The following is a 26,175-nucleotide window of genomic DNA, read 5'->3' as shown; positions in this document are numbered from 1 at the left end:
CCTCGTGTCTCTTGAAGAACTCAGATGACATCAGGGCTTGTTGAATTTTTGCTAGTTTACTCAGGTAGGAATTCTGTATTAGAGAGGCAATACGATTATTCTGGCTGTAGAGTTGAGACTTGGGAACCTCCCTTGATAAATTCATTAAATCAATAGAGGTTATATGTCGAGGTCGTTCAATTCTATTTGCTATCTGTCATTCCAACAGGATCTACTGTAGTGCATATTGCCATTTGGGTTGCTCATCATATCCAAATATTTACCAATGTGTATCACTTTTCATGAGATCTTACAAAAGACAGGTAAAGTCAAACCAATTTGTTTGATTGTTCAAGTATTCACTTTACATGAGACAGGTATGTACTCTACTTGTCAAAAATCAGCAGACCATGCAAATGAATGCGGATGCAACACGATAACAGGTAAGACTAGTAGCTGTCCACCTACTAGTATGTTTGTGTTGTTTGTGGCAAAGTCCCTGAAGATCTGAGTGATATCCTCCTTAGACCGGGTCTTCTTGAAATCCGTATGACACGTCCCGTCAGCTTTCTGAGAGAAGGAACGGTCAATATGTTGATAAGCAGCACTGTCCACGTGCAACAAGGTCAAGGCTCCGACATTACTTTATTGCATACAGTCTGTAATGAACTTCAAATGAAAAACTGTGTAAAATGAACCATAAAAAAAGTTTTTAGTCCAGGAATAAGCCTTTTGTATATGTTCTGGTTTAAATGAAAAGGGATCTCTGTGGTTGCGTTTTGAGTGAACACTGACTGAATTGCTTCCTTTATGTTGACACTCAGGTTGATACATGGGTACTTGCTTTGATGCCTTCGATGCGGAAGCCCAGTGTGTGTGTGGAGCTGAGGGTCTCTCTCCACTGCATGTAGCGGGGTTTGGTGACGGCCCTCTGGAGGTGCTCCTGGGGGCTGGGGGCCTCGCTGTCTACCTCCAGCATCTTGTCAAACAGGTCCCTACGGAGCTTAGGCCGCTCTCGGGCTCGCACCAGCTCCTCCTCCAGATACGTCCTGAGGAGAGGACAACAGGGAGACACGCTGAGGGGCCATGACACTATTTAGCACCATCACGGCTAAGTGACTTTTCATTTGGTCTTGTTGTTTATGATGATAGCTGAGTGGCATTACAGACAATGGCATGTTATACTTAAGCAATAAGGCCCAAGGGGGTGTGGTATATGGCCAATATACCACGGCTAAGAGTGGTTCTTCTGCATGAAGCAAAGAGGAGTGCCTGGATACAGCCCTTAGCCGTGGTATATTGGCCATATTCCACAAACCCATAAGGTGCCTTATTGCTATTATAAACTGCTTACTGATGTAATTAGAGCAGTAAAAATAAATGTTACGTCATACCAGTGGTATACCATGGCTGTCAGCCAATCAGCATTCAGGGCTCGAACCACCCAGTTTATAATGTGACCTTTGTATGCTTTAGATGGTAGAATTGACTTTCTAAGGTTTCTATTCAACCTGTATCACTGAAGTGTTACAGATGACACAATAGAAATGTAAAGGTAATGTAGGATTGATCTGACATATGCAGCGTTTACCGTAATGGAAGTCTCCGCTAACGCAGGAACATCGCCTTTACATTTAAATCACGCTGAAACGCTGAACTTCCGCTATACGGATTGAATAGAGCCCTAAGTCTTACTCGGTAGAGTCCTATGTTCAGTGAATTTCAGTTTCATTCTGAACTTCCTCTGTATAAAAGAAGGAAGCAAGGAGGAGACTCCAAAGTACACAGCATGACTGTTAGTTTAACCGGTTGACAGTATGAGTGTTTGTTAGCAGTAGGTGAGAGAGCTTGGGTGGTTGTGTGTGTTTGTCAAAAGGGAGTCACCAGGGACACCCTGTGCCTGCACCCCATCTCCCCACTGTGTGTGTGTGTGTGTGTGTGTGTGTGTGTGTGTGTGTGTGTGTGTGTGTGTGTGTGTGTGTGTGTGTGTGTGTGTGTGTGTGTGCGTGCGTGCGTGCGTGCGTGCGTGCGTGCGTGCGTGCGTGCGTGCGTGCGTGCGTGCGTGCGTGCGTGCGTGCGCGCGTGTGTGTGTGTGTGGTTCTTTCTGGCTGTGTACAGGAAACATGTGGTACAGTAGTGACGGCCTCTCTGTGTGCCTTGACGCCCCACCGGCTGTGTGTGGCAGGAAATCCTCAGAGAACCAGTAACAACAGGTGTTTAATCAAGAGCAAACAGAACAGGTTGACAGTCTGTATGTTCTACTATCAGGAGCACTGACGTGTAAGAGGGATATAGATAAATTACAATAGTCCAACAATGATTTGTTAGTATTTCCTCAAAATTGCTTAATCCTCCTATAGGGCCAGACATATGTAGTATTCTACACCTTATTATAGAACAGACATACTGCTGCTCCCTACTCACTACTGCTTCTCCCTACTCACTACTGCTGCTCCGTACTCACCTAGCTGCTCCCTACTCACTACTGCTGCACCGTACTCACCTAGCTGCTCCCTACTCACTACTGCTGCTCCGTACTCACCTAGCTGCTCCCTACTCACTACTGCTGCTCCGTACTCACCTAGCTGCTCCCTGCTCACCTAGCTGCTCCCTGCTCACCTAGCTGCTCCCTGCTCACCTAGCTGCTCCCTACTCACTACTGCTGCTCCCTGCTCACCTAGCTGCTCCCTACTCACTACTGCTGCTCCGTACTCACCTAGCTGCTCCCTGCTCACCTAGCTGCTCCCTACTCACTACTGCTGCACCGTACTCACCTAGCTGCTCCCTACTCACTACTGCTGCACCGTACTCACCTAGCTGCTCCCTACTCACTACTGCTGCACCGTACTCACCTAGCTGCTCCCTACTCACTACTGCTGCACCGTACTCACCTAGCTGCTCCCTACTCACTACGGCTGCACCGTACTCACCTAGCTGCTCCCTACTCACTACTGCTGCTCCGTACTCACCTAGCTGCTCCCTACTCACTACTGCTGCTCCGTACTCACCTAGCTGCTCCCTGCTCACCTAGCTGCTCCCTGCTCACCTAGCTGCTCCCTGCTCACCTAGCTGCTCCCTACTCACTACTGCTGCTCCCTGCTCACCTAGCTGCTCCCTACTCACTACTGCTGCTCCGTACTCACCTAGCTGCTCCCTGCTCACCTAGCTGCTCCCTACTCACTACTGCTGCACCGTACTCACCTAGCTGCTCCCTACTCACTACTGCTGCACCGTACTCACCTAGCTGCTCCCTACTCACTACTGCTGCTCCGTACTCACCTAGCTGCTCCCTACTCACTACTGCTGCTCCGTACTCACCTAGCTGCTCCCTACTCACTACTGCTGCTCCGTACTCACCTAGCTGCTCCCTACTCACCACTGCTGCACCGTACTCACCTAGCTGCTCCCTACTCACTACTGCTGCTCCGTACTCACCTAGCTGCTCCCTGCTCACCTAGCTGCTCCCTGCTCACCTAGCTGCTCCCTACTCACTACTGCTGCTCCCTGCTCACCTAGCTGCTCCCTACTCACTACTGCTGCTCCCTGCTCACCTAGCTGCTCCCTGCTCACTACTGCTGCTCCATACTCACCTAGCTGCTCCCTACTCACTACTGCTGCTCGTACCCACCTAGCTGCTCCCTACTCACTACTGCTGCTCTGTACTCACCTAGCTGCTCCCTGCTCACCTAGCTGCTCCCTACTCACTACTGCTGCTAGTACCCACCTAGCTGCTCCCTACTCACTACTGCTGCTCTGTACTCACCTAGCTGCTCCCTGCTCACCTAGCTGCTCCCTACTCACTACTGCTGCTCCCTACTCACTACTGCTGCTCCGTACTCACCTAGCTGCTCCCTACTCACTACTGCTGCTCCCTACTCACTACTGCTGCTCCGTGCTCACCTAGCTGCTCCCTACTCACTACTGCTGCTCCCTACTCACTACTGCTGCTCCCTACTCACTACTGCTGCTCCCTACTCACTACTGCTGTACCGTACTCACCTAGCTGCTCCCTACTCACTACTGCTGCTCCGTACTCACCTAGCTGCTCCCTGCTCACCTAGCTGCTCCCTGCTCACCTAGCTGCTCCCTACTCACTACTGCTGCTCCCTGCTCACCTAGCTGCTCCCTGCTCACCTAGCTGCCCTCTGCTCACTACTGCTGCTCCATACTCACCTAGCTGCTCCCTACTCACTACTGCTGCTCGTACCCACCTAGCTGCTCCCTACTCACTACTGCTGCTCTGTACTCACCTAGCTGCTCCCTACTCACTACTGCTGCTAGTACCCACCTAGCTGCTCCCTACTCACTACTGCTGCTCTGTACTCACCTAGCTGCTCCCTGCTCACCTAGCTGCTCCCTACTCACTACTGCTGCTCCCTACTCACTACTGCTGCTCCGTACTCACCTAGCTGCTCCCTGCTCACCTAGCTGCTCCCTGCTCACCTAGCTGCTCCCTGCTCACCTAGCTGCTCCCTACTCACTACTGCTGCTCCCTGCTCACCTAGCTGCTCCCTACTCACTACTGCTGCTCCGTACTCACCTAGCTGCTCCCTGCTCACCTAGCTGCTCCCTGCTCACTACTGCTGCTCCATACTCACCTAGCTGCTCCCTACTCACTACTGCTGCACCGTACTCACCTAGCTGCTCCCTACTCACTACTGCTGCACCGTACTCACCTAGCTGCTCCCTACTCACTACTGCTGCTCCGTACTCACCTAGCTGCTCCCTACTCACTACTGCTGCTCCGTACTCACCTAGCTGCTCCCTACTCACTACTGCTGCTCCGTACTCACCTAGCTGCTCCCTACTCACCACTGCTGCACCGTACTCACCTAGCTGCTCCCTACTCACTACTGCTGCTCCGTACTCACCTAGCTGCTCCCTGCTCACCTAGCTGCTCCCTGCTCACCTAGCTGCTCCCTACTCACTACTGCTGCTCCCTGCTCACCTAGCTGCTCCCTACTCACTACTGCTGCTCCCTGCTCACCTAGCTGCTCCCTGCTCACTACTGCTGCTCCATACTCACCTAGCTGCTCCCTACTCACTACTGCTGCTCGTACCCACCTAGCTGCTCCCTACTCACTACTGCTGCTCTGTACTCACCTAGCTGCTCCCTGCTCACCTAGCTGCTCCCTACTCACTACTGCTGCTCCCTACTCACTACTGCTGCTCCGTACTCACCTAGCTGCTCCCTACTCACTACTGCTGCTCCCTACTCACTACTGCTGCTCCGTGCTCACCTAGCTGCTCCCTACTCACTACTGCTGCTCCCTACTCACTACTGCTGCTCCCTACTCACTACTGCTGCTCCCTACTCACTACTGCTGTACCGTACTCACCTAGCTGCTCCCTACTCACTACTGCTGCTCCGTACTCACCTAGCTGCTCCCTGCTCACCTAGCTGCTCCCTGCTCACCTAGCTGCTCCCTACTCACTACTGCTGCTCCCTGCTCACCTAGCTGCTCCCTACTCACTACTGCTGCTCCCTGCTCACCTAGCTGCTCCCTGCTCACTACTGCTGCTCCATACTCACCTAGCTGCTCCCTACTCACTACTGCTGCTCGTACCCACCTAGCTGCTCCCTACTCACTTCTGCTGCTCGTACCCACCTAGCTGCTCCCTACTCACTACTGCTGCTCTGTACTCACCTAGCTGCTCCCTACTCACTACTGCTGCTAGTACCCACCTAGCTGCTCCCTACTCACTACTGCTGCTCTGTACTCACCTAGCTGCTCCCTGCTCACCTAGCTGCTCCCTACTCACTACTGCTGCTCCCTACTCACTACTGCTGCTCCGTACTCACCTAGCTGCTCCCTACTCACTACTGCTGCTCCGTACTCACCTAGCTGCTCCCTGCTCACCTAGCTGCTCCCTGCTCACCTAGCTGCTCCCTGCTCACCTAGCTGCTCCCTACTCACTACTGCTGCTCCCTGCTCACCTAGCTGCTCCCTACTCACTACTGCTGCTCCGTACTCACCTAGCTGCTCCCTGCTCACCTAGCTGCTCCCTGCTCACTACTGCTGCTCCATACTCACCTAGCTGCTCCTTACTCACTACTGCTGCACCGTACTCACCTAGCTGCTCCCTACTCACTACTGCTGCACCGTACTCACCTAGCTGCTCCCTACTCACTACTGCTGCTCCGTACTCACCTAGCTGTTCCCTACTCACTACTGCTGCTCCGTGCTCACCTAGCTGCTCCCTACTCACTACTGCTGCTCCCTACTCACTACTGCTGCTCCCTACTCACTACTGCTGCTCCCTACTCACTACTGCTGCACCGTACTCACCTAGCTGCTCCCTACTCACTACTGCTGCTCCCTGCTCACCTAGCTGCTCCCTGCTCACCTAGCTGCTCCCTGCTCACTACTGCTGCTCCATACTCACCTAGCTGCTCCCTACTCACTACTGCTGCTCGTACCCACCTAGCTGCTCCCTACTCACTACTGCTGCTCTGTACTCACCTAGCTGCTCCCTACTCACTACTGCTGTTAGTACTCACCTAGCTGCTCCCTGCTCACCTAGCTGCTCCCTACTCACTACTGCTGCTCCCTACTCACTACTGCTGCTCCATACTCACCTAGCTGCTCCCTACTCACTACTGCTGCTCCCTACTAACTACTGCTGCTCCGTGCTCACCTAGCTGCTCCCTACTCACTACTGCTGCTCCCTACTCACTACTGCTGCTCCCTTACCTCACTCCCATCTTGCAGTCCATGACACTGGGTCTATCAAAGTTGACTAGTAGATCAGTCATATGTAGGAAGGGATCCCCATCCCTCTCCACCACACCATAATATCCTGGTACAAAGTCCTGGAGCACATCTCCCTGCAGCCTCTCAAAACACAGCTTCTCATTCTCAGAGAACTTCTTCAGAATGGTGCCTTCGCCGCCAGCTTTGAAATTACCTGGAAAAGATAAGCACTGACATTCCACAGCAAACCACTAACGACTGACATTTTCAGATGGAATCTGACATTGTGTGTAATGGGTTACTATTGTATCAAAGTGGCCAGTAGTATACAGTACTGTCTGTGTCGTGTACTTTATTTTGTGTGGAAAATGTACAGTACACATCATCTTACATTAGCGCTTGGTTCTTGGTATGCTGCTGTGATAGGTGAGGGATCACGTCCATGGTGACTGTGTTTTACCTTTGTGTCCCGCTAGTTGAACCCAAGACAGGTTTCTTCTTTGTGGGGAAACAAAAGGCCAGTTGACGATAGTCTTTATCTTCCACCAGGGTTTGCTCTGCTGAAGAAGGACCAAACACAGGAACAGTCAGCTTTACCTCTATGGAGTATCTATCTCATTATTAACCAGGCAGAGACACTGTCTTCAAGCCAGCGCTTAACAGTAGGGTGTATGTAAATGAAGTTGTACAACGATAATGATCTTGGATAATAATCATGTTTTGAATTCAGTTGATGACGGACAGCTGTCTAAATCACTTGGCCACTGTTACTTGGGTCATTTGCTACTGTACGTCACTAACCCTAGCTTCATGTCCTCGTCCAGGCTCAACTCTAATCCTAACCTCAAATCTAACCCTGACCCTTAACCTGCAAACATATTAGTCTCTTTGCTACATGTTGTCATTTCTATGGAACTCACATTTCCCTACCAGCTGCTGTGTATAGTCGCACTTGACTGACTTGCTGTTGCCATGTGATTTGCATTAATACACAGTCATGGAGATCTTGTTCAACGAGATCTGGATGATTCAGGCATAGAAATTATGACATTGTTTCCCTATGTGTGATGAGATGTTGAGTGAGTCACACATCATGTTCACAGCAGACATGCTTCACAGACAGAAAAGTACTTAGCACGTGCTTGATGACACAGAGATGATACATAATGTTATTTTTGAGATAGATTTCACCATAGCTAGATGTACAGTGATTCAGGGTTATGACTTAGACAGAGGTCAGAGGTCACTATTCAGTATGCTGAGATTGCAGTAAAAGGAAGTAAAGCCCTGGTCATTGGATTCAGTGAAGAAACGACTCATTCTGTGTTGAGTGTACACATTCAAAACCAATAAGAGCCACCAACCCACAGCCACTCTGAAATGTCACGTGGAATGCTCCACTCACTGGTGTTGTTGATGTGGTGTATAAAGTTGAATTGTTGTTGTAATAATAGTCGGCTGTGTGGGTGTCATATTTCCACACAGGCCTTCAACCCTCTCTCAAACACATAACCAATAGTAATTGTGACAACCTATTAATCAACATGTATTTTTTAAAGCCCTGTGCTCTGTCAAGATAAAGAAATATGAACATATAGTCCTTCCATTTGTGGCTACACAGTTATTCTAAAAAAAGTAGTGTAAAAGCTGAAGTAGAATTTCAACATTGTGGAACGTGTTTCAATTCCTGAAAATAAATGCTACATTTTAACTGTATGAGGTGTGTTCTCTCACAAACTACAATACAACGCAATGTTTGTAAAAATGTTTATTTCTATAACCCTCTAGATAATACATTCCTGGTTAGTTCTGGGACACACCTTACTTTGTAAAGCCGGGCCTAATGTGGTTGACAGACTGACAGCAAATAAGGCGTCTACAATCAGCTGCAAATAGAGCCTACTACATAATTTACATTTACATTTAAGTCATTTAGCAGACGCTCTTATCCAGAGCGACTTACAAATTGGAAAGTTCATACATATTCATCCTGGTCCCCCCGTGGGGAATGAACCCACAACCCTGGCGTTGCAAGCGCCATGCCTTACCAACTGAGCCACACGGGACCATAATGAACTCGACCAATTACAATGTCATAACAGTAACAAGAACAGGAACAAGGGAGTAACAATACTGTATGATTCACTCAATACTGTATGATTCACTCAATACTGTATGATTCACTCAAGCTGTTGATTCACTCAATACTGTATGATTCACTCAAGCTGTTGATTCACTCAATACTGTATGATTCACTCAAGCTGTCGATTCACTCAATACTGTATGATACCAGTTTCCGGCGCCGAAACGAGATGGCCGCCTCGCTTCGCGTTCCTTGGAAAATATGCAGTATTTTGTTTTTTTATGTGTTATTTCTTACATCGGTACCCCAGGTAATCTTAGGTTTCATTACATACAGTCGGGAGGAACTACTGAATATACGATTAACGTCAACTCATCATCGTTCCTACCAGGAATATGACTTTCCCGAAACGGATCCAGTGTTTTGCCTTCCACCCAATACAATGGATCTGATCCCAGCCGGCGACCCTGTGCGACGCCGTAAAAGGGGCAAACGAGGCGGTCTCCTGGCCAGGCTTCGGAGACGGGCACATCGCGCTCCACTCCCTAGCATACTACTCGCCAATGTCCAGTCTCTTGACAATAAGGTTGATGAAATCCGAGCACGGGTAGCATTCCAGAGAGACATCAGGGATTGCAACGTGCTCTGCTTCACGGAAACATGGCTAACTCAAGAGACGCTAACGGAGTCGGTGCAGCCAGCTGGTTTCTTCATGCATCGCGCCGACAGAAACAAACATCTTTCTGGTAAGAAGAGGGGCGGGGGGGTATGCCTTATGATTAACGAGACGTGGTGTGATCATCATAACAACACACAGGAACTCAAGTCATTCTGTTCACCTGATCTAGAACTCCTCACAATCAAATGTCGACCGCATTATCTACCAAGGGAATTCTCTTCAATCATAATCACAGCCGTATATATTCCCCCCCAAGCAGACACATCGATGGCCCTGAACGAACTTTATCTGACTCTTTGTAAACTGGAAACCACACACCCTGAGGCTGCATTCATCGTAGCTGGGGATTTTAACAAGGCTAATCTAAAAACAAAACTCCCTAAATTCTATCAGCATATCGATTGTGCTACCAGGGCTGGAAAAACCCTAGATCATTGTTATACTAATTTCCGCGACGCATATAAGGCCCTCCCCCGCCCCCCTTTCGGAAAAGCTGACCACGACTCCATTTTGTTGATTCCAGCCTACAAACAGAAACTAAAACAACAAGCTCCCGCGCTCAGGTCTGTTCAACGCTGGTCCGACCAATCTGATTCCACGCTTCAAGACTGCTTCGATCACGCGGATTGGAATATGTTCCGCATTGCGTCCAACAACAATATTGACGAATATGCTGATTCGGTGAGCGAGTTCATTAGGAAGTGCATTGACGATGTCGTACCCACAGCAACGATTAAAACATTCCCAAACCAGAAACCGTGGATTGACGGCAGCATTCGCGTGAAACTGAAAGCGCGAACCACTGCTTTTAACCAGGGCAAGGTGACCGGAAGCATGACCGAATACAAACAGTGTAGCTATTCTCTCCGCAAGGCAATCAAACAGGCTAAGTCCCAGTACAGAGACAAAATCGAGTCGCAATTCAACAGCTCAGACACAAGAGGTATGTGGCAGGGTCTACAGTCAATCACGGATTACAAAAAGAAAACCAGCCCCGTCGCGGACCAGGATGTCTTGCTCCCAGACAGGCTAAACAACTTTTTTGCCCGCTTTGAGGACAATACAGTGCCACTGACACGGCCCCCTACCAAAACCTGCGGGCTCTCCTTCACTGCAGCCGAGGTGAGTAAAACATTTAAACGTGTTAACCCTCGCAAGGCTGCAGGCCCAGACGGCATTCCCAGCCGCGTCCTCAGAGCATGCGCAGACCAGCTGGCTGGTGTGTTTACGGACATATTCAATCAATCCTTATCCCAGTCTGCTGTTCCCACATGCTTCAAGAGGGCCACCATTGTTCCTGTTCCCAAGAAAGCTAAGGTAACTGAGCTAAACGACTACCGCCCCGTAGCACTCACTTCCGTCATCATGAAGTGCTTTGAGAGACTAGTCAAGGACCATATCACCTCCACCCTACCGGACACCCTAGACCCACTCCAATTTGCTTACCGACCCAATAGGTCCACAGACGACGCAATCGCAACCACACTGCACACTGCCCTAACCCATCTGGACAAGAGGAATACCCATGTGAGAATGCTGTTCATCGATTACAGCTCAGCATTTAACACCATAGTACCCTCCAAACTCGTCATCAAGCTCGAGACCCTGGGTCTCGACCCCGCCCTGTGCAACTGGGTCCTGGACTTCCTGACGGGCCGCCCCCAGGTGGTGAGGGTAGGTAACAACATCTCCACCCCGCTGATCCTCAACACTGGGGCCCCACAAGGGTGCGTTCTGAGCCCTCTCCTGTACTCCCTGTTCACCCACGACTGCGTGGCCATGCACGCCTCAAACTCAATCATCAAGTTTGCGGATGACACTACAGTGGTAGGCTTGATTACCAACAACGACGAGACGGCCTACAGGGAGGAGGTGAGGGCCCTCGGAGTGTGGTGTCAGGAAAATAACCTCACACTCAACGTCAACAAAACAAAGGAGATGATTGTGGACTTCAGGAAACAGCAGAGGGAGCACCCCCCTATCCACATCGACGGGTCAGTAGTGGAGAAGGTGGAAAGTTTTAAGTTCCTCGGTGTACACATCACGGACAAACTGAATTGGTCCACCCACACAGACAGCGTCGTGAAGAAGGCGCAGCAGCGCCTCTTCAACCTCAGGAGGCTGAAGAAATTCGGCTTGTCACCAAAAGCACTCACAAACTTCTACAGATGCACAATCGAGAGCATCCTGTCGGGCTGTATCACCGCCTGGTACGGCAACTGCTCCGCCCACAACCGTAAGGCTCTCCAGAGGGTAGTGAGGTCTGCAGAACGCATCACCGGGGGCAAACTACCTGCCCTCCAGGACACCTACACCACCCGATGTCACAGGAAGGCCATAAAGATCATCAAGGACAACAACCACCCAAGCCACTGCCTGTTCACCCCGCTATCATCCAGAAGGCGAGGTCAGTACAGGTGCATCAAAGCAGGGACCGAGAGACTGAAAAACAGCTTCTATCTCAAGGCCATCAGACTGTTAAACAGCCACCACTAACATTTAGCGGCCGCTGCCAACATACTGACTCAACTCCAGCCACTTTAAAAATGGGAATTGATGGAAAGTATGTAAAAATGTACCACTAGCCACTTTAAACAATGCCACTTAATATAATGTTTACATACCCTACATTACCCATCTCATATGTATATACTGTACTCTATATCATCTACTGCATCTTGCCATCTTTATGTAATACATGTACCACTAGCCACTTTAAACTATGCCACTTTATGTTTACATACCCTACAGTACTCATCTCATATGTATATACCGTACTCTATACCATCTACTGCATCTTGCCTATGCCGTTCTGTACCACCACTCATTCATATATCTTTATGTACATATTCTTTATCCCTTTACACTTGTGTGTGTATAAGGTAGTAGTTGTGGAATTGTTAGGTTAGATTACTTGTTGGTTATTACTGCATTGTCGGAACTAGAAGCACAAGCATTTCGCTACACTCGCATTAACATCTGCTAACCATGTGTATGTGACTAATAAAATTTGATTTGATTTGATTTGATTCACTAGAATACTGTATGATTCACTCAAGCTGTTGATTCACTCAATACTGTATGATTCACTAGAATACTGTATGATTCACTCAAGCTGTTGATTCACTCAATACTGTATGATTCACTCAAGCTGTCGATTCACTCAATACTGTATGATTCACTCAAGCTGTTGATTCACTCAATACTGTATGATTCACTCAAGCTGTTGATTCACTCAATACTGTATGATTCACTCGGTTTCTCAACCTGGCACATTCTAATATGAGCATGCATTAGCATACGCGTATTTGACAAATTGCTAGCATCAATAAATGTGATGTCATAAAAATTCAATTATCTTTTTCACTACAAGTCACTGTCATACTAGAAATACAGAGAACGAGTAACCTAGTGTACAAAGTAGGAGTTTTCTTTCTGTGTTGAAAGGTCAATACCTAAATGTCAATGTGGCTGAAATTGGCACACAACCATTTGTCATAGACTCATAGGACTATGGGGGTGGCTTGTACTGCAAGTGTGGGGGCTGACTGGACACTCTATCTGCTATAAACAAAGAGTATAGAGAGTTAATGCAATCCCTGTTTTCAGAACAGGGAGCCACTTTTTTCCATTAGCATTGTTAATTTGAATGACTAGAAAGATCAATAAAAGGGTTGGGTATGAGAGCTTTTCACGTGGTCTGTCATACTGACCTGCCCCTGTTGAAACACTGAACACTGAGCAGTGAGCACCACAATGTACACAGCCTTCCCTTCCAGCAGGGCCAGGCCATGTGTATTCAGTGTGTTTAAAGGAAGTTGACAGCTAAGAGCCTTCTATGGAGATGGCTGAGCATAGCTCTGAAGAGTTACACAGAGGTACAAAGACACTGATGTCAAATATGGCTTCTGACAACAAGCAGATACAGAGGCCTTAGAAGTCGTACATGTTTTTACCGTTCACAAGTGACATTATTTGAAAACTTTGTTGGATCATCATATACACAGCAAAATCTTCAGTGTTAAAAAAACAAACACTGAGTGTGTTAAATCAACACTGAAAGTGTTGAGTCTGTGGAACCCTATAGTTATCGGAAACAATGTTAAATTAACACACTTCTTAGTGTAAAGCCAAATATTTCCCAGAGTGCCTTACCTTTCGAGTCCTGACATATGGTCTGAGGTATGAACTTTTATGCACGCATAACTGACCTTTGTACCACTACAGTGAAAAGTGTTTGTACCCCTTTAGGAAAAAATCTAAACCTTTTTTCTGAGCGTGAAATACAATGACCTGAAATGCATGGTTTATAAGCCACATCAGGCCTGCAAGTCACATTATGCTGGTTTAGGGAAAGGGGATACCTAGTCAGTTGCACAACTGAATGCATTCAACTGAAATGTGTCTTCCACATTTAACCCAACCCCTCTGAATCAGAGATTGCAAGGTGCAACGTGATGTGAAAATCCTATAGGAATCCAGCCAGTGTGGGGATATCCAACTTTTTGAATTTTGTATCATACACAACCTGTATTCAAAATGACTGCCTTGGGAGAAGGCTAAGCTATGAGACTACCTAAACTTTAGTTTTTAGTTTAGATCCTTAGTTTAGTTTAGATCCTTTAGGTCCTAAAGGATCTAAACTGGGACAACCATTTCAGTACTGGGTGCAGCAATAATTCTAAGTAACATATTTGATTAGTTTAGAAAATGTTGTAATTTATATTTGAGTAGCATAAGATTAATTGATTAATAAATCAATGTACATGCAAAAACATAGATATTGATACAAACAATTCAAAAAATCAATCTGCAATAGAGCATGCTGGGAAATATGATAATGATGTCAAGGTTTTGGTTCAAAGTAATGTATGAGTTCCAGGCCCCTGTATTAGGATAAAACTAGGCCCTCAAAATAAGGCCTTACGAAATACGTATGGTACTGTGTTAAAAAATATGTTTTTTTATGACAACATATTTGCTTAGGATCTCACTTGGTGAAGTCCATAGTACTGAAAGTGGATGAATGCAACAACCATGTCCCTCTCTTGCCTAGTTAAATAAAGGTTAAATAAATACAAAAAATAAAATAAATGTTCCGGTGTCTCAACACTTACACTGTTGATTTAACACTCACATTTTCGTTTTTTTAACACTGGAGAATTTGCTGTGTTTGTATTCACAGCTACTTTTAAGTTCTAGGGTTTAAAACTACTGTATTGTCCTGAAATCACAACTGTATCACTACTTTATCAATGCAAGTCATCAGTCAAGTGTTGAAGTCAAATACAGCACCACCCTCAGTCCTCCTGAATCATAGGTCAGGTGTACAGCAGCGCCTGTATTCTGTGCTATAAGACAATGCTAAAACAAGATGGCCGCCTCAGACGAGAGACCAGGGTGATTTCAAACTTTTTGAAGACCATCATACATGAAGGGAGTATACTCAATTAAAGGAAAATTCCACTCAAAAACTAACTTTTGGCATTTGTTTCATTAGTCCATTGTTGACATAGTCCCAAAATGTTTTGCTTGTTAGCACTCAAGTTTTCAAGATATGTAACTTTCAAAATAAAGAAATCATTTTGCATCATATAATGCTGAGTTTTGCATCACATGATGCAAAATCCATCATACAGGGATGATTTCTGTATTTTGAAAGTTACATATCTTGAAAACTTGAGTACTGACAAGCAAAACATTTTGGGACTATGTCAACAATGGACTAATGGAACAAATTCCAAAATATTGTTTTTGGGTGGAGTTTTCCTTTAAGATGGGGGGTAATCTAATTCCTTTCCACTTCTGTGTTGTATCACAGACAACTCGATTCATGTCTGAAGATTACCTTTAAGATAGGCCAATAGTTAGCTATCTGACATGATCACAAACAAGTCAAAATAAACCATTATAGTACAGTGTCTGTAATTACCCAAGTGATCAGCGCTAACTTATGACTTGGCTGTTGATTAGCTTTGACAAATCCTTTCACGTTTCTAAATGTGCCGTTTTTCACTTAGGGTGAGTGTTTGCAATATAAAGATGAAAACGTTACTGAGATCCTAAAAACATCTGATTATACCAGTATCACATGTACTGTATGTGGCTTAATGTCTTGTGTATGAAAGGGTTGTAGACTAATACATTAAGGAAAGGATGTTTAATACAGTCATCAGAAGGCTTACTCCCATTAAAGAATGAAGAAGCACTTCATAAAATTCAGAGAAGAGACATGTGTTTACAGTTATCTTACGACACAGTGCTGAACTATAACCTAGCCCTTCCTCTCCTTTAGGCTCCTTGGCTAATTGAACCTAATAAACACTCAAGATAGTGCTTGTGGAGCTCTTTGAAAGCATGCAGGTCTATACATATAATACATGTGATCAAATATCCACCTCAATGTTATTACTTTAGACTTTAGAGAATTACACTCTGCTTTAAGATATTTTATATATATTGGCTGCACTGTGATTTGAAGTTAAGAACAAATCTAGAAGCTTTTCAACAACCTTTAAAATTATTTTTCATCCAAACATGGTAGTGTACTTGGAAAATATTGTAGATCGATTATTACTTTACACAGAAAAGTTGACTCAGTCATAATAACCAAACAACTTTAGACCAGATCTGATGTATGCTAGTAGACAAGAATTCCTTATCTCTATACATGTAATGCTCTCAGATAATCACAGATCAGACATTTCAGCAACTGAAAAAGAGCACCACCAACTGGTGGTGGTATCCAAAGAGGTGCATAGGTAAAACTCTCCCAGAAGAGGACGTTAGGAACACCAGTTAGGAAGTCCAGGGTGGAGGCTTGTCCATATGAAAAGATCCAAATGTGAGTTGATGCGGAGGACAGGAGTTCACATAGCTTGTCTCAACCTGCGCTCCTACTGGAAACATCTAAAGAGTTCAGGGGCAGATGTAGCAGGCGTAAAAGAAACGCCTGAAACTAGATCCCCTACATTCTGGTCTTGACGAGAAGAAAAACAACTGTCGGGGGAGGTTCTCTTCTGCACTGTTCAACCAATCCAGTAAATGTGGAAGAGTTAAGATGGAGTATCGCTGGTTTTCCTTTTGTAGTCTGTGATTGTCTGTAGACCCTGCCACATTCGTCTCGTGTCTGAGCCGTTGAATTGCGACTCCACTTTGTCTCTATACTGACATTTTGCTTGTTTGACTGCCTTGCGGAGGGAATAACTACACTGTTTGTATTCGGTCATATTCCCGGTGACCTTCCCATGGTTAAATGCAGTGGTTCGCGCTTTCAGTTTTGCGTGAATGCCGCCATCTTTCCACGGTTTCTGGTTAGGGTAGGTTTCAATAGTCGTGGTCAGATTTGCCGAAAGGAGGGCGGGGGAGGGCCTTGTATGCATGGAGGAAGTTAGAGTAGCAGTAATCCAGTGTTTTTCCAGCGTGAGTGCTACAGTCGATGTGCTGATAGAATTTAGGTAGCCTTGTTCTCAAATTTGCTTTGTTAAAATCCCCAGCTACAATAAATGCAGCCTCAGGATATATGGTTTCCAGTTTGCATAAAGTACAGTGAAGTTCCTTGAGGGCCGTCGTGGTATCGGCTTGAGGGGGGATATACACGGCTGTGACGATAACCGAGGAGAGTTCTCTTGGGAGATAATACGGTCAGCATTTGATTGTGAGTAATTCTAGGTCAGGTGAACAAAAAGACTTGAGTTCCTGTATGTTGTTACAATTACACCATGAGTCGTTACAAATACACCCCCACCAAAACCAGTTTCTCCAAAACCAGGCGAGTTCCAGCAGGCTCCCTAGGAACCTCCCTAGCAATGGAGCTGTGAATTACCCTCTACTGCAGGACAATAGTCACTCTCTTGTCGGGAGATGGTAACCTACTTGATGCAGCCTGAGATCACAAAGTTTTTGTCTTCAAAACAGGCTGAAGGGTAGGAGAAGGGTTTTCAACAGACACTCCAGATGTATGTAGTACATTTTTAATGCAGCAAAACCCTCCAGTTGCTGCCCCGTGAAGGCCCTAATCTGGTCCGGGAAGTGGAACCTGGTGCTGAATCTGGAACGTAAGCTTGGGCGGTATCCAGATTGCCATAACTTCATAACGACATAGTGCCATACTGGGATTTGCGGTAATACCGGCACTGAACACAAGGGGAGCTATTTTCAAACCCCACTCTGCCTCTGTAATCCAAAGGTTAGCAATGCTAACAAGTACATGTCAAATCCCATAGAGAATGCTAACTAAATGCTAATGAGCGCATTGCGGACATTTTACACAGTATCTGACCTAAACTATTTTCAGGATAGACATCCCAGCTCATAAAGTTATATAAGTAACTCAAAAATGCTACTCAGTTGGCAGCACGCACAAAATAAATATTAGACAGCAATGCACTTGATCCAGGAGGGTGTTCTCTGCTGTTACCAAGTGAAGCTAGATTTTGGAAGAAGCTAACAATTTAGCTAGATAGCTAGCTACTAAATTAGCAAACCAAATGCACAACTTCAAAGCATTGCGCACATTCTAGACAGTTAACTTAATAGTTATAAGATATGTAGCTGGGAAACATTTAGTGTCACGTCTGCTCCCGCTCCCCCCTGGCAATTGAGGGCGCCAGGCTGCCCTGCATCACGCACTCCTGCCATCTATTACGCACACCTGCCTTTCCTTGTCACGCACATCAGCGATATTGGACTCACCTGGACTCACTCATCACCTGCTTATTACCTCCCCTATATTTGTCAGTTCCCTTGCTCTGTTCCCCGCTGCTGCAAAAACTGTTATTTGTCTGTGTTACTCGTTTGCTGACTCTGTTCCTGTCTCATTCCATGTCCATTCCTTATTAAATGTCTGACTCCCCGTACCTGCTTCGTCTCTCCAGCGTCATCCTTGTGACATTTAGTTGTGAATTCCATACCATAACTAGATCACCTGGGGCGTGCTGAACAACAGTGAGTGGCTCACAAGCCGGTCTCTCATCTTTGTGTGCTTGTAAACAAACACCACGTGACTCATAATGAATCTTCATAATGAAAAATAATGTGACAGGTGAAATGAAGAACGCAATCTTCTTTATCTCCTAATGTCTTGCACAAGATGACTTTAGCTATTTACTTAAAAGGTAGCTACAAATATTCAAATGTATGAAAAAACTTTAAAATAGTTTAAACGGTATTTACGGTATTGAAAAACCATCCTTTGGCTATTTCCAAATACCCCGGTATACACGGTATACAATACCCCGGTATACAAGCCTAGTGAAATGGCTTGGGCCTCTGTGGCAGTCGCTGGTCTGGCTGCATCACTGTCATCAGGTTGGCTGACTGGAACGCTGTGGACGACGTGGCTGGGTGCAGCTCTGGCAAATGCTCGGCTGTCTCAAGGAATGGGAATGGGAGCCGTGGAGGCCGGGTTGGTTACAGCGCCAGCATAGGAGCGTGAATGGACGCCCGTCATGAGTTGACCCCCGGTGCGGCCGGGGGTCAACTCTGGCATGCCTGGGGTCAACTCTGGCAGGCCTGGGGTCAACTCTGGCAGGCCTGGGGTCAACTCTGGCAGCTGCTGGGCGGACTGGCGCACTGGAGCCCAGGGGGCTGCATGGCTGGTTGAAGCTCAGGGTTCTGCATTTCTGGCTGGACAAGCTGGAGTCCTTGTGGCTATCTGATAGGCCAAGGCACTGGCGAAGGCACAGGCTGAAGAACCTCATGGGGAGCTGGTGACCACCTGACATGCTGGAGTGCGGGTGGCGGCTGAACTAGCTGGCGGGCCAAGCCGGGACCAAGCCATCTGAGGCTGCTGCACTGCCTGGTACACAGGATACAGTTTGTCGGCTCTGTAGTACTCGGGACCTGGGGTGCAGGCCAGGCATTGGGGTACTGCCAGTAACAAGGTGGAGGTAGTGGAGCTGGTGACTGCTGGACAGGAGCGGGACTCTGGACGGGCCCTGCAGGGTTTCTGTGTCTGTGTCTTGCTTTCAGGGCCGTAGCTACATACAGTTGAAGTCGGAAGTTTACATACACCTTAGCTAACTACATTTAAACTCAGTTTTTCACAATTCCTGACATTTAATCTCAGTAAAAATTCCCTGTCTTAGGTCAGTTAGGATCACCACTTTATTTTAAGAATGTGAAATGTCAGAATAATATTAAAGATAATTATTTATTTCAGCTTTTATTTCTTTCATCACAATCCCAGTGGGTCAGAAGTTTACATACACTCAATTAGTATTTGGTAGCATTGCCTTTAAAATGTTTAAATTGGGTCAAACGTTTCGGGTAGCCTTCCACAAGCTTCCCACAATAAGTTGGGTGAATTTTGGCCCATTCCTCTTGACAGAGCACGTTTGTAAGCCTCCTTGCTCGCACACGCTTTTTCAGTTCTGCCCACGAATTCTCTATAGGATTGCGGTCAGGGTTTTGTGATGGCCACTCCAATACCTTGACGTTGTTGTCCTTAAGCCATTTTGCAACAACTTTGGAAGTATGCGTGGGGTCATTGTCCATTTGGAAGACCCATTTGCGACCAAGCTTTAACTTCCTGACTGATGTCTTGAGATGTTGCTTCAATATATCCAAATAATTTTCCTCCTCATGATGCAATCTATTTTGTGAAGTGCTCCAGTCCCTCCTGCAGCAAAGCACCCCCACAACATGATGCTGCCACCCTTGTGCTTCACGGTTGGGATGGTGTTCTTCGGCTTGGGATGGTGTTCTTCCCTTTTTCCTCCAAACAGTTCTATTTTTGTTTCATCAGACCAGAGGACATTTCTCCAAAAAGTACCATCTTTGTCCCCATGTGCAGTTGCAAACTGTAGTCTGGCTTTTTTATGGCGGTTTTGGAGCAGTGGCTTCTTCCTTGCTGAGCGGCCTTTCAGGTTATGTCGATATAGGACTCGTTTGACTGTGGATATAGTTACTTTTGTACCTGTTTCCTCCAGCATCTTCACAGGGTCCTTTGCTGTTGTTCTGGGAATGATTTGCACGTTTCACACCAAAGTACGTTAATCTCTAGGAGACAGAACACATCTCCTTCCTGAGCGGTATGACGGCTGCAAGGTCCCATGGTGTTTATACTTGCGTAGTATTGTTTGTACAGATGAACGTGGTAACTTCAGGAGTTTGGAAATTGCTCCCAAGGATGAACCAGACTTGTGGAGGTCTACAATTTTCTTATTGAGGTCTTGGCTGATTTCTTTTGATTTTCCAATGACGTCAAGCAAAGAGGCACTGGGTTTGAAGGTAGGCCTTGAAATACATCCACAGGTACACTTCCAATTGAATCAAATGATGTCAATTAGCCTATCAGAACACTCTAAGCCATGACATCATTTTCTGGAACTTTCCAAGCTGTTTAAAGGCACAGTCAACTTAGTGTATGTAAACTTCTGACCCACTGGAATTGTGATACAGTGAATTATAAGTGAAATAATCTGTCTGTAAACAATTAATGGATAAATTACTTGTGTCATGCACAAAGTAGATGTCCTAACCGACCTGCCAAAACTATAGTTTGTTAACAAGAAATGTGTGGAGTGGTTGAAAAACGAGTTTGAATGACTCCAACCTAAGTGTATGTAAACTTCCAACTTCAACTGTATAAGGACACCAAGGTCCGGACCTCTGTAATTATTTTAATTTATAAATATATATTTTGTATTTTGTTTTTTTTAAGAACTCAATCGGGTCTCAACTTACTGTTGAGAGTTAGAATAGTAGAATACACAAGATGCAACTTTGAAACTTGGTAGAGCATCAGCAGATTTCCTCTTGTTATGTCACCCAATGACAGTCACTCAATCAGCCCATGGCCATGTCAGTTAACATTTGTTGGATTGGTTAATTAGTCTACTGCGTTTAGCCAAACTTGTAGTAATCATGGCCGAATTACCAACTAGGCACCTTCCCTGTGGCCCTGACCTCCAGAGACACCATTAATTTTGTTAGTCACTCTCACTCAGATATCATATTAACATGGCATAAGTCATAGCAAAATGTGTAGAATTGCATAAAATTACCGCAAAAAAAATCTCCCCACCCCATTGCAAAATGTGTCAAATTGCAGGAAGACCTAGCTGTAAAACTGCACCAAAAATAGTTATGTAAAGCAAACATATTTGTTAACCTTTGGTTAATATTTTATTTTCTGCTAACAGATCTCTCTGTACTTAAATTAGAATTTTCAATCCCGGTGCTGAAATAACGTGAGTTAATGTGTAGCAACTAATTGCATAGCTAATAGGATATGTGTTTGTAGATGTACTGAGGTGAATGAACCTACATCAGCCAAGGTGATAATGGTGGGGGAAATCTTTCTTGTTTTTGCTGTTCTCCACATAGCTTCTGGGAGTTTTAAAATTTGTATAGAAATATAGTGAATGAACTTCAACTCCCGCCTCCCACTGGAATTTCCGGTCCGCCTCTTCTCGCACGGCATGTACGCCTGGGCTGGGGCATGGCATGCGGCATGAACTGCATCCTGTCACTATTGGTCATAACCCTGGACAATTGTTCCTATTCGGCTCGAAGGACCATGAGAAAGAGCGTTGGTGGTCTTGAAAGAGGTGCCGGTTCAAATCATAGGTACAACTGTCCCAGCATCCCGGTTAGAGGACATAGAATGACCAGTAGGAGACAGATACACATTTCACACGTTTATTACCACACTCAACACAGACACACATGGCAAACAAAAAGGAGTAAAGGTGGAAGAGATAGTGGTTTATTGTCAGTGACACACTAAACACCAGTTAGGAAGTCAATGGTGGAGGAATGTCAATTTGAAAAGGTCCAGATATGAGTTCATATGGAGCAGTGCTACCCAACCCTGGTCTTTAACTTCTTGTCAATATAGGGGCGCTGTTTCCACTGTAAAAAATCGTGCCCAAATTAAACTGCCTCGTACTCTATTCTAGATCGTACAATATGCATATTATTATTACTATTGGATAGAAAACACTCTCAAGTTTCTAAAACCGTTTGAATTATATCTGTGAGTAAAACAGAACTCATTTTGCAGCAAACTTCCTGACAGGAAGTGAAAAATCTGAAATCGAGGCTCTGTTCCAGGGCCTTCCTATTCAATTGCTTGAAATCTATGGATATACATGCACTTCATACGCCTTTCACTAGATGTCAACAGGCAGTGGGAGGTGGAATGGGGTGTCTAGCTTGATCTGAGGTCGAACAAGAGCTCATGGAATGACGTGACCACAATTTCCTTTGTCTACCAAGGCGCGGGAAGGACATCAGCATTGGCTTCTGAAAAGCGTTCGGTATAGACGGCTAATATCTCCGGCTTTGATTTTATTTGATACATGTGATAATATCATTGTAAAGTATGTTTTTTCAATATAGTTTTATCAGATTATTCAACGTTTATCGGGAGTTTTGGAGTTTTCCGTTCTCTGCGTTAGGTGAAGATGGACATCTTCGCGCCACTTGGCTAGCTAAGGTTGCTAATTCGACAGGAGAAGAGGACATTCTAAAACCAAACAACGATTTATTCTAGACCAAGGACTCCTTGTACAAGATTCTGATGGAAGCTCAGCAAAAGTAGGAACCATTTATGATGTTATTTCGTATTTCTGTGGAAAATGTTTAGTCCTATTTTCCGCCCTTAGCGCTGTCATGCTATAACGTAAGCTGTTTGTTATGGTAAAGTTATTTTTAAAAATCTAACACGGCGAATGCATTAAGAACTAGTGTATCTTTCATTTGCTGTCCAACATGTATTTTTTAGTAAAGTTTATGATGAGTTCTTTGGTCAGATTAGGTGACTGTCCAAAATATCTCCGGATAATTTGGTGAATCGATGCTACATATTCACAACGTATAACCAGTGTTTGCAGCTCAAAATATGCACATTTTGGGGCTCCCGGGTGGCGCAGTGGTCTAGGGCACTGCATCGCAGTGCTAGCTGCGCCACCAGAGTCTCTGGGTTCGCGCCCAGGCTCTGTCGCAGCCGGCCGCGACCGGGAGGTCCGTGGGGCGACGCACAATTGGGCTAGCGTCGTCCGGGTTAGGGAGGGTTTGGCCGGTAGGGATATCCTTGTCTCATCGCGCTCCAGCGACTCCTGTGGCGGGCCGGGCGCAGTACGCGCTAATCAAAGGGGCCAGGTGCACGGTGTTTCCTCCGACACATTGGTGCGGCTGGCTTCCGGGTTGGAGGCGCGCTGTGCGGCTTGGTTGGGAAGCAGTGCGGCTTGGTTGGGTTGTGCTTCGGAGGACGCGTGGCTTTCGACCTTCGTCTCTCCCGAGCCCGTACGGGAGTTGTAGCGATGAGACAAGATAGTAATTACTAGCGATTGGATACCACGAAAATTGGGGAGAAAAGGGGATAAAATTTAAAATAAAAAATAAAACAAATATGCACATTTTCGAACAAAACATAAGTGTATTGTGTAACATGATGTTATAAGACTGTCATCTGATGAAGTTGGTCAAGGTTAGTGATTAATTTTATATCTTTTGCTGGTTTTTGCGAATGCTATCTATGCGGTGAATAAATGCGGTTGTGTGTTTGACTATTGTGGTAAGCTAATATAATGCTATATTGTGTTTTCGCTGTAAAACACTTAAAAAATCGGAAATATTGGCTGGATTCACAAGATGTTTATCTTTCATTTGTTGTACACCATGTATTTTTCATAAATGTTTTATGATGAGTATTTAGGTATTTCACGTTGCTCTCTGTAATTATTCTGGCTGCTTCGGTGCTATTTGTGATTGTAGCTGCGATGTAAAACTATGATTTATACCTCAAATATGCACATTTTCGAACAAAACATAGATTTATTGTATAACATGTTATAAGACTGTCATCTGATGAAGTTGTTTCTTGGTTAGTGACTAATTATATCTCTATTTGGTCGGTTTTGTGATAGCTACCTATGCGTTAAAAAAATGGTGAAAATATGCGGTTGAGTCTTTTGCTATTGTGGTTAACTAATAGAAATACATATTGTGTTTTCGCTGTAAAACATTTAAAAAATCAGAAATGATGGCTGGATTCACAAGATGTGTATCTTTCATTTGCTGTATTGGACTTGTGATTTCATGATATTTATATGCTAGTATTTACTTGTGGCGCTATGCTAGGCTATGCTAGTCAGCTTTTTACTGATGAGGATGCTCCCGGATCAGGGATGGTGATGAAGTAGAGGTTAAGTACCCCCAACAGTACACATTTTTATTGTAACCCTTGGACAAGCACACCTCATTCTACTAATCATCAAGCCCTTAATGAATTGAATGAGGTGTGAATTTCCCCCTACTGCAGCACAACAGTCAGGCTCTGGTCGGGGGATGATAACCTACTTGATGCAGCTTGAGGTCACAAAGTTTCTGTCTCTGAAGACAGGCTGAGGGAGGAGGGTTTTCTACAGTAACTACACACAGTGATTGGTTGTTTTTACTACTACTAGTTACTACAATTATACAAAGTTTGTATAACATTCACCAGTAAATCTGGTTTTATAGTAGCCTCAGGCTGACAGGTAGATCATGGTCAGACTGGGACCAGAATTCCGGCTTGGCATTTCTAACACACCGGACCATTCTTTCCTTGAGGCCCCCATTATTAGCCAGATCATGATAATTTTGCACAAAAAAATAACAGGTTAGACAGGCCCACTAGGCAAAAGATTGACCAGCCCAATTGACCAGCCAGTTTGCCCCCGGTTAGAATATAATCCAATAGAATATAAGAGAATAGGCTAACTATTTTCCCCCAGAGTTACAGTGGTCTGTTGGGTGTAATTACAACGTAACAACAATATTACTGTATTTGAATGAATAATAGTCTATACTCACTTCACTCGTGTCCTCACACAAATGTTCTAAAGTGATATTTCCCTTGCTCTTTGTCTCGTTGTCACTCAGAATGTCATCCTCTGACTCTTCCAACATGATGGAGGAACCTGTTGAGGAGATCGAGGAGTTTGACATTTTCCGTCGCAGAGAGCCTTCCACATCAGCCCAGTCCTCCTGCTGGATCTCCCGCGAGCAGCCTCCATCTGGGGTTATTGTCACCTGCGGTACACGGAGCGCCTCCATCATACTTGTTTGCACTTGAGTGGAGTTAAACTCAGATAATCTTACTTCTTTCACCTGGCAGAGTTCATCGCGGGTCTCAGATGCTCTGCGGCTTGTTCTGCGCTCTTTAACGAACCCATCACTAATACCAGCGCCAGACAGCCCTCCCTCCTTGGAGGACTTTCGCCTCTTCTCTCTCTCCTTCGGCATTCGACTGATGAACGTGAGCGAGTGTTCACAACCGACGCGGTGTTATCAAAATTGTACGGCGCTACGATTGAATTTAACCGCACTCAAACAAACGTGGCCATCTCAATACAGTAGGCTGACTATTTTTGAGTCCAAGTCTCAGTGTATTAAATATTATGCAATAGTGCAATAGGTTTTCATCTGTTTAGGTGTCCGATAAAAGCGAGACGTTTCAGGCGGTCCAATTTGCTGACTGGTGTTTTGGGGAACCCCTCTCCTTAGCTCACATCTCGTCGACAGTGTTAACCAAAGACACACGCTTTTATCTTCCGCATTGATTTCGTCTCTCTTCCTGGCAGAAATATATAGTCAGTGCAATCCGGTATCCTTGGGACGCCCATAAACACTAAACGTTAACTCCCACCCTAACCCTTACCGTAACCAGTTGAAATATCAACTTCAATTGGATAGGGGCGTCCTAAGGATCCCGCATAGCAAACATTTTATTTTGAGTTTTCACGTTA

The 26,175-nt window shown here is 45.5% G+C and overlaps 1 protein-coding gene across 3 annotated transcripts in view; it reads right to left on the bottom strand.

Annotated features, from left to right (window-relative positions):
* Positions 1-26,175, bottom strand: part of itpka (inositol-trisphosphate 3-kinase A) — a 27,403-nt gene extending 1,228 nt beyond the window's left edge. Inside the window, exons 1-6 of one of the 3 annotated variants that reach the window (XM_071366411.1) lie at positions 25,241-26,174; positions 7,135-7,231; positions 6,675-6,888; positions 824-1,028; positions 448-549; positions 2-73 (exon numbers count right to left, since the gene is read on the bottom strand). In XM_071366411.1, coding sequence (XP_071222512.1) covers positions 2-73; positions 448-549; positions 824-1,028; positions 6,675-6,888; positions 7,135-7,231; positions 25,241-25,672 — 1,122 coding nt within the window. In that variant the 5' untranslated portion in view covers positions 25,673-26,174. Of the gene's footprint in view, position 1; positions 74-447; positions 550-823; positions 1,029-6,674; positions 6,889-7,134; positions 7,235-25,240 lie in introns of all 3 variants that reach the window. The other 2 variants (XM_071366410.1, XM_071366412.1) reach the window with 2 other exon arrangements.

This window comes from Salvelinus alpinus, chromosome 25, assembly GCF_045679555.1.
Source record: "Salvelinus alpinus chromosome 25, SLU_Salpinus.1, whole genome shotgun sequence".
Taxonomy (NCBI): domain Eukaryota; kingdom Metazoa; phylum Chordata; class Actinopteri; order Salmoniformes; family Salmonidae; genus Salvelinus; species Salvelinus alpinus.
Note: the sequence above shows the minus strand (reverse complement) of the source record. Positions and strands in the feature narration are given on the sequence as shown.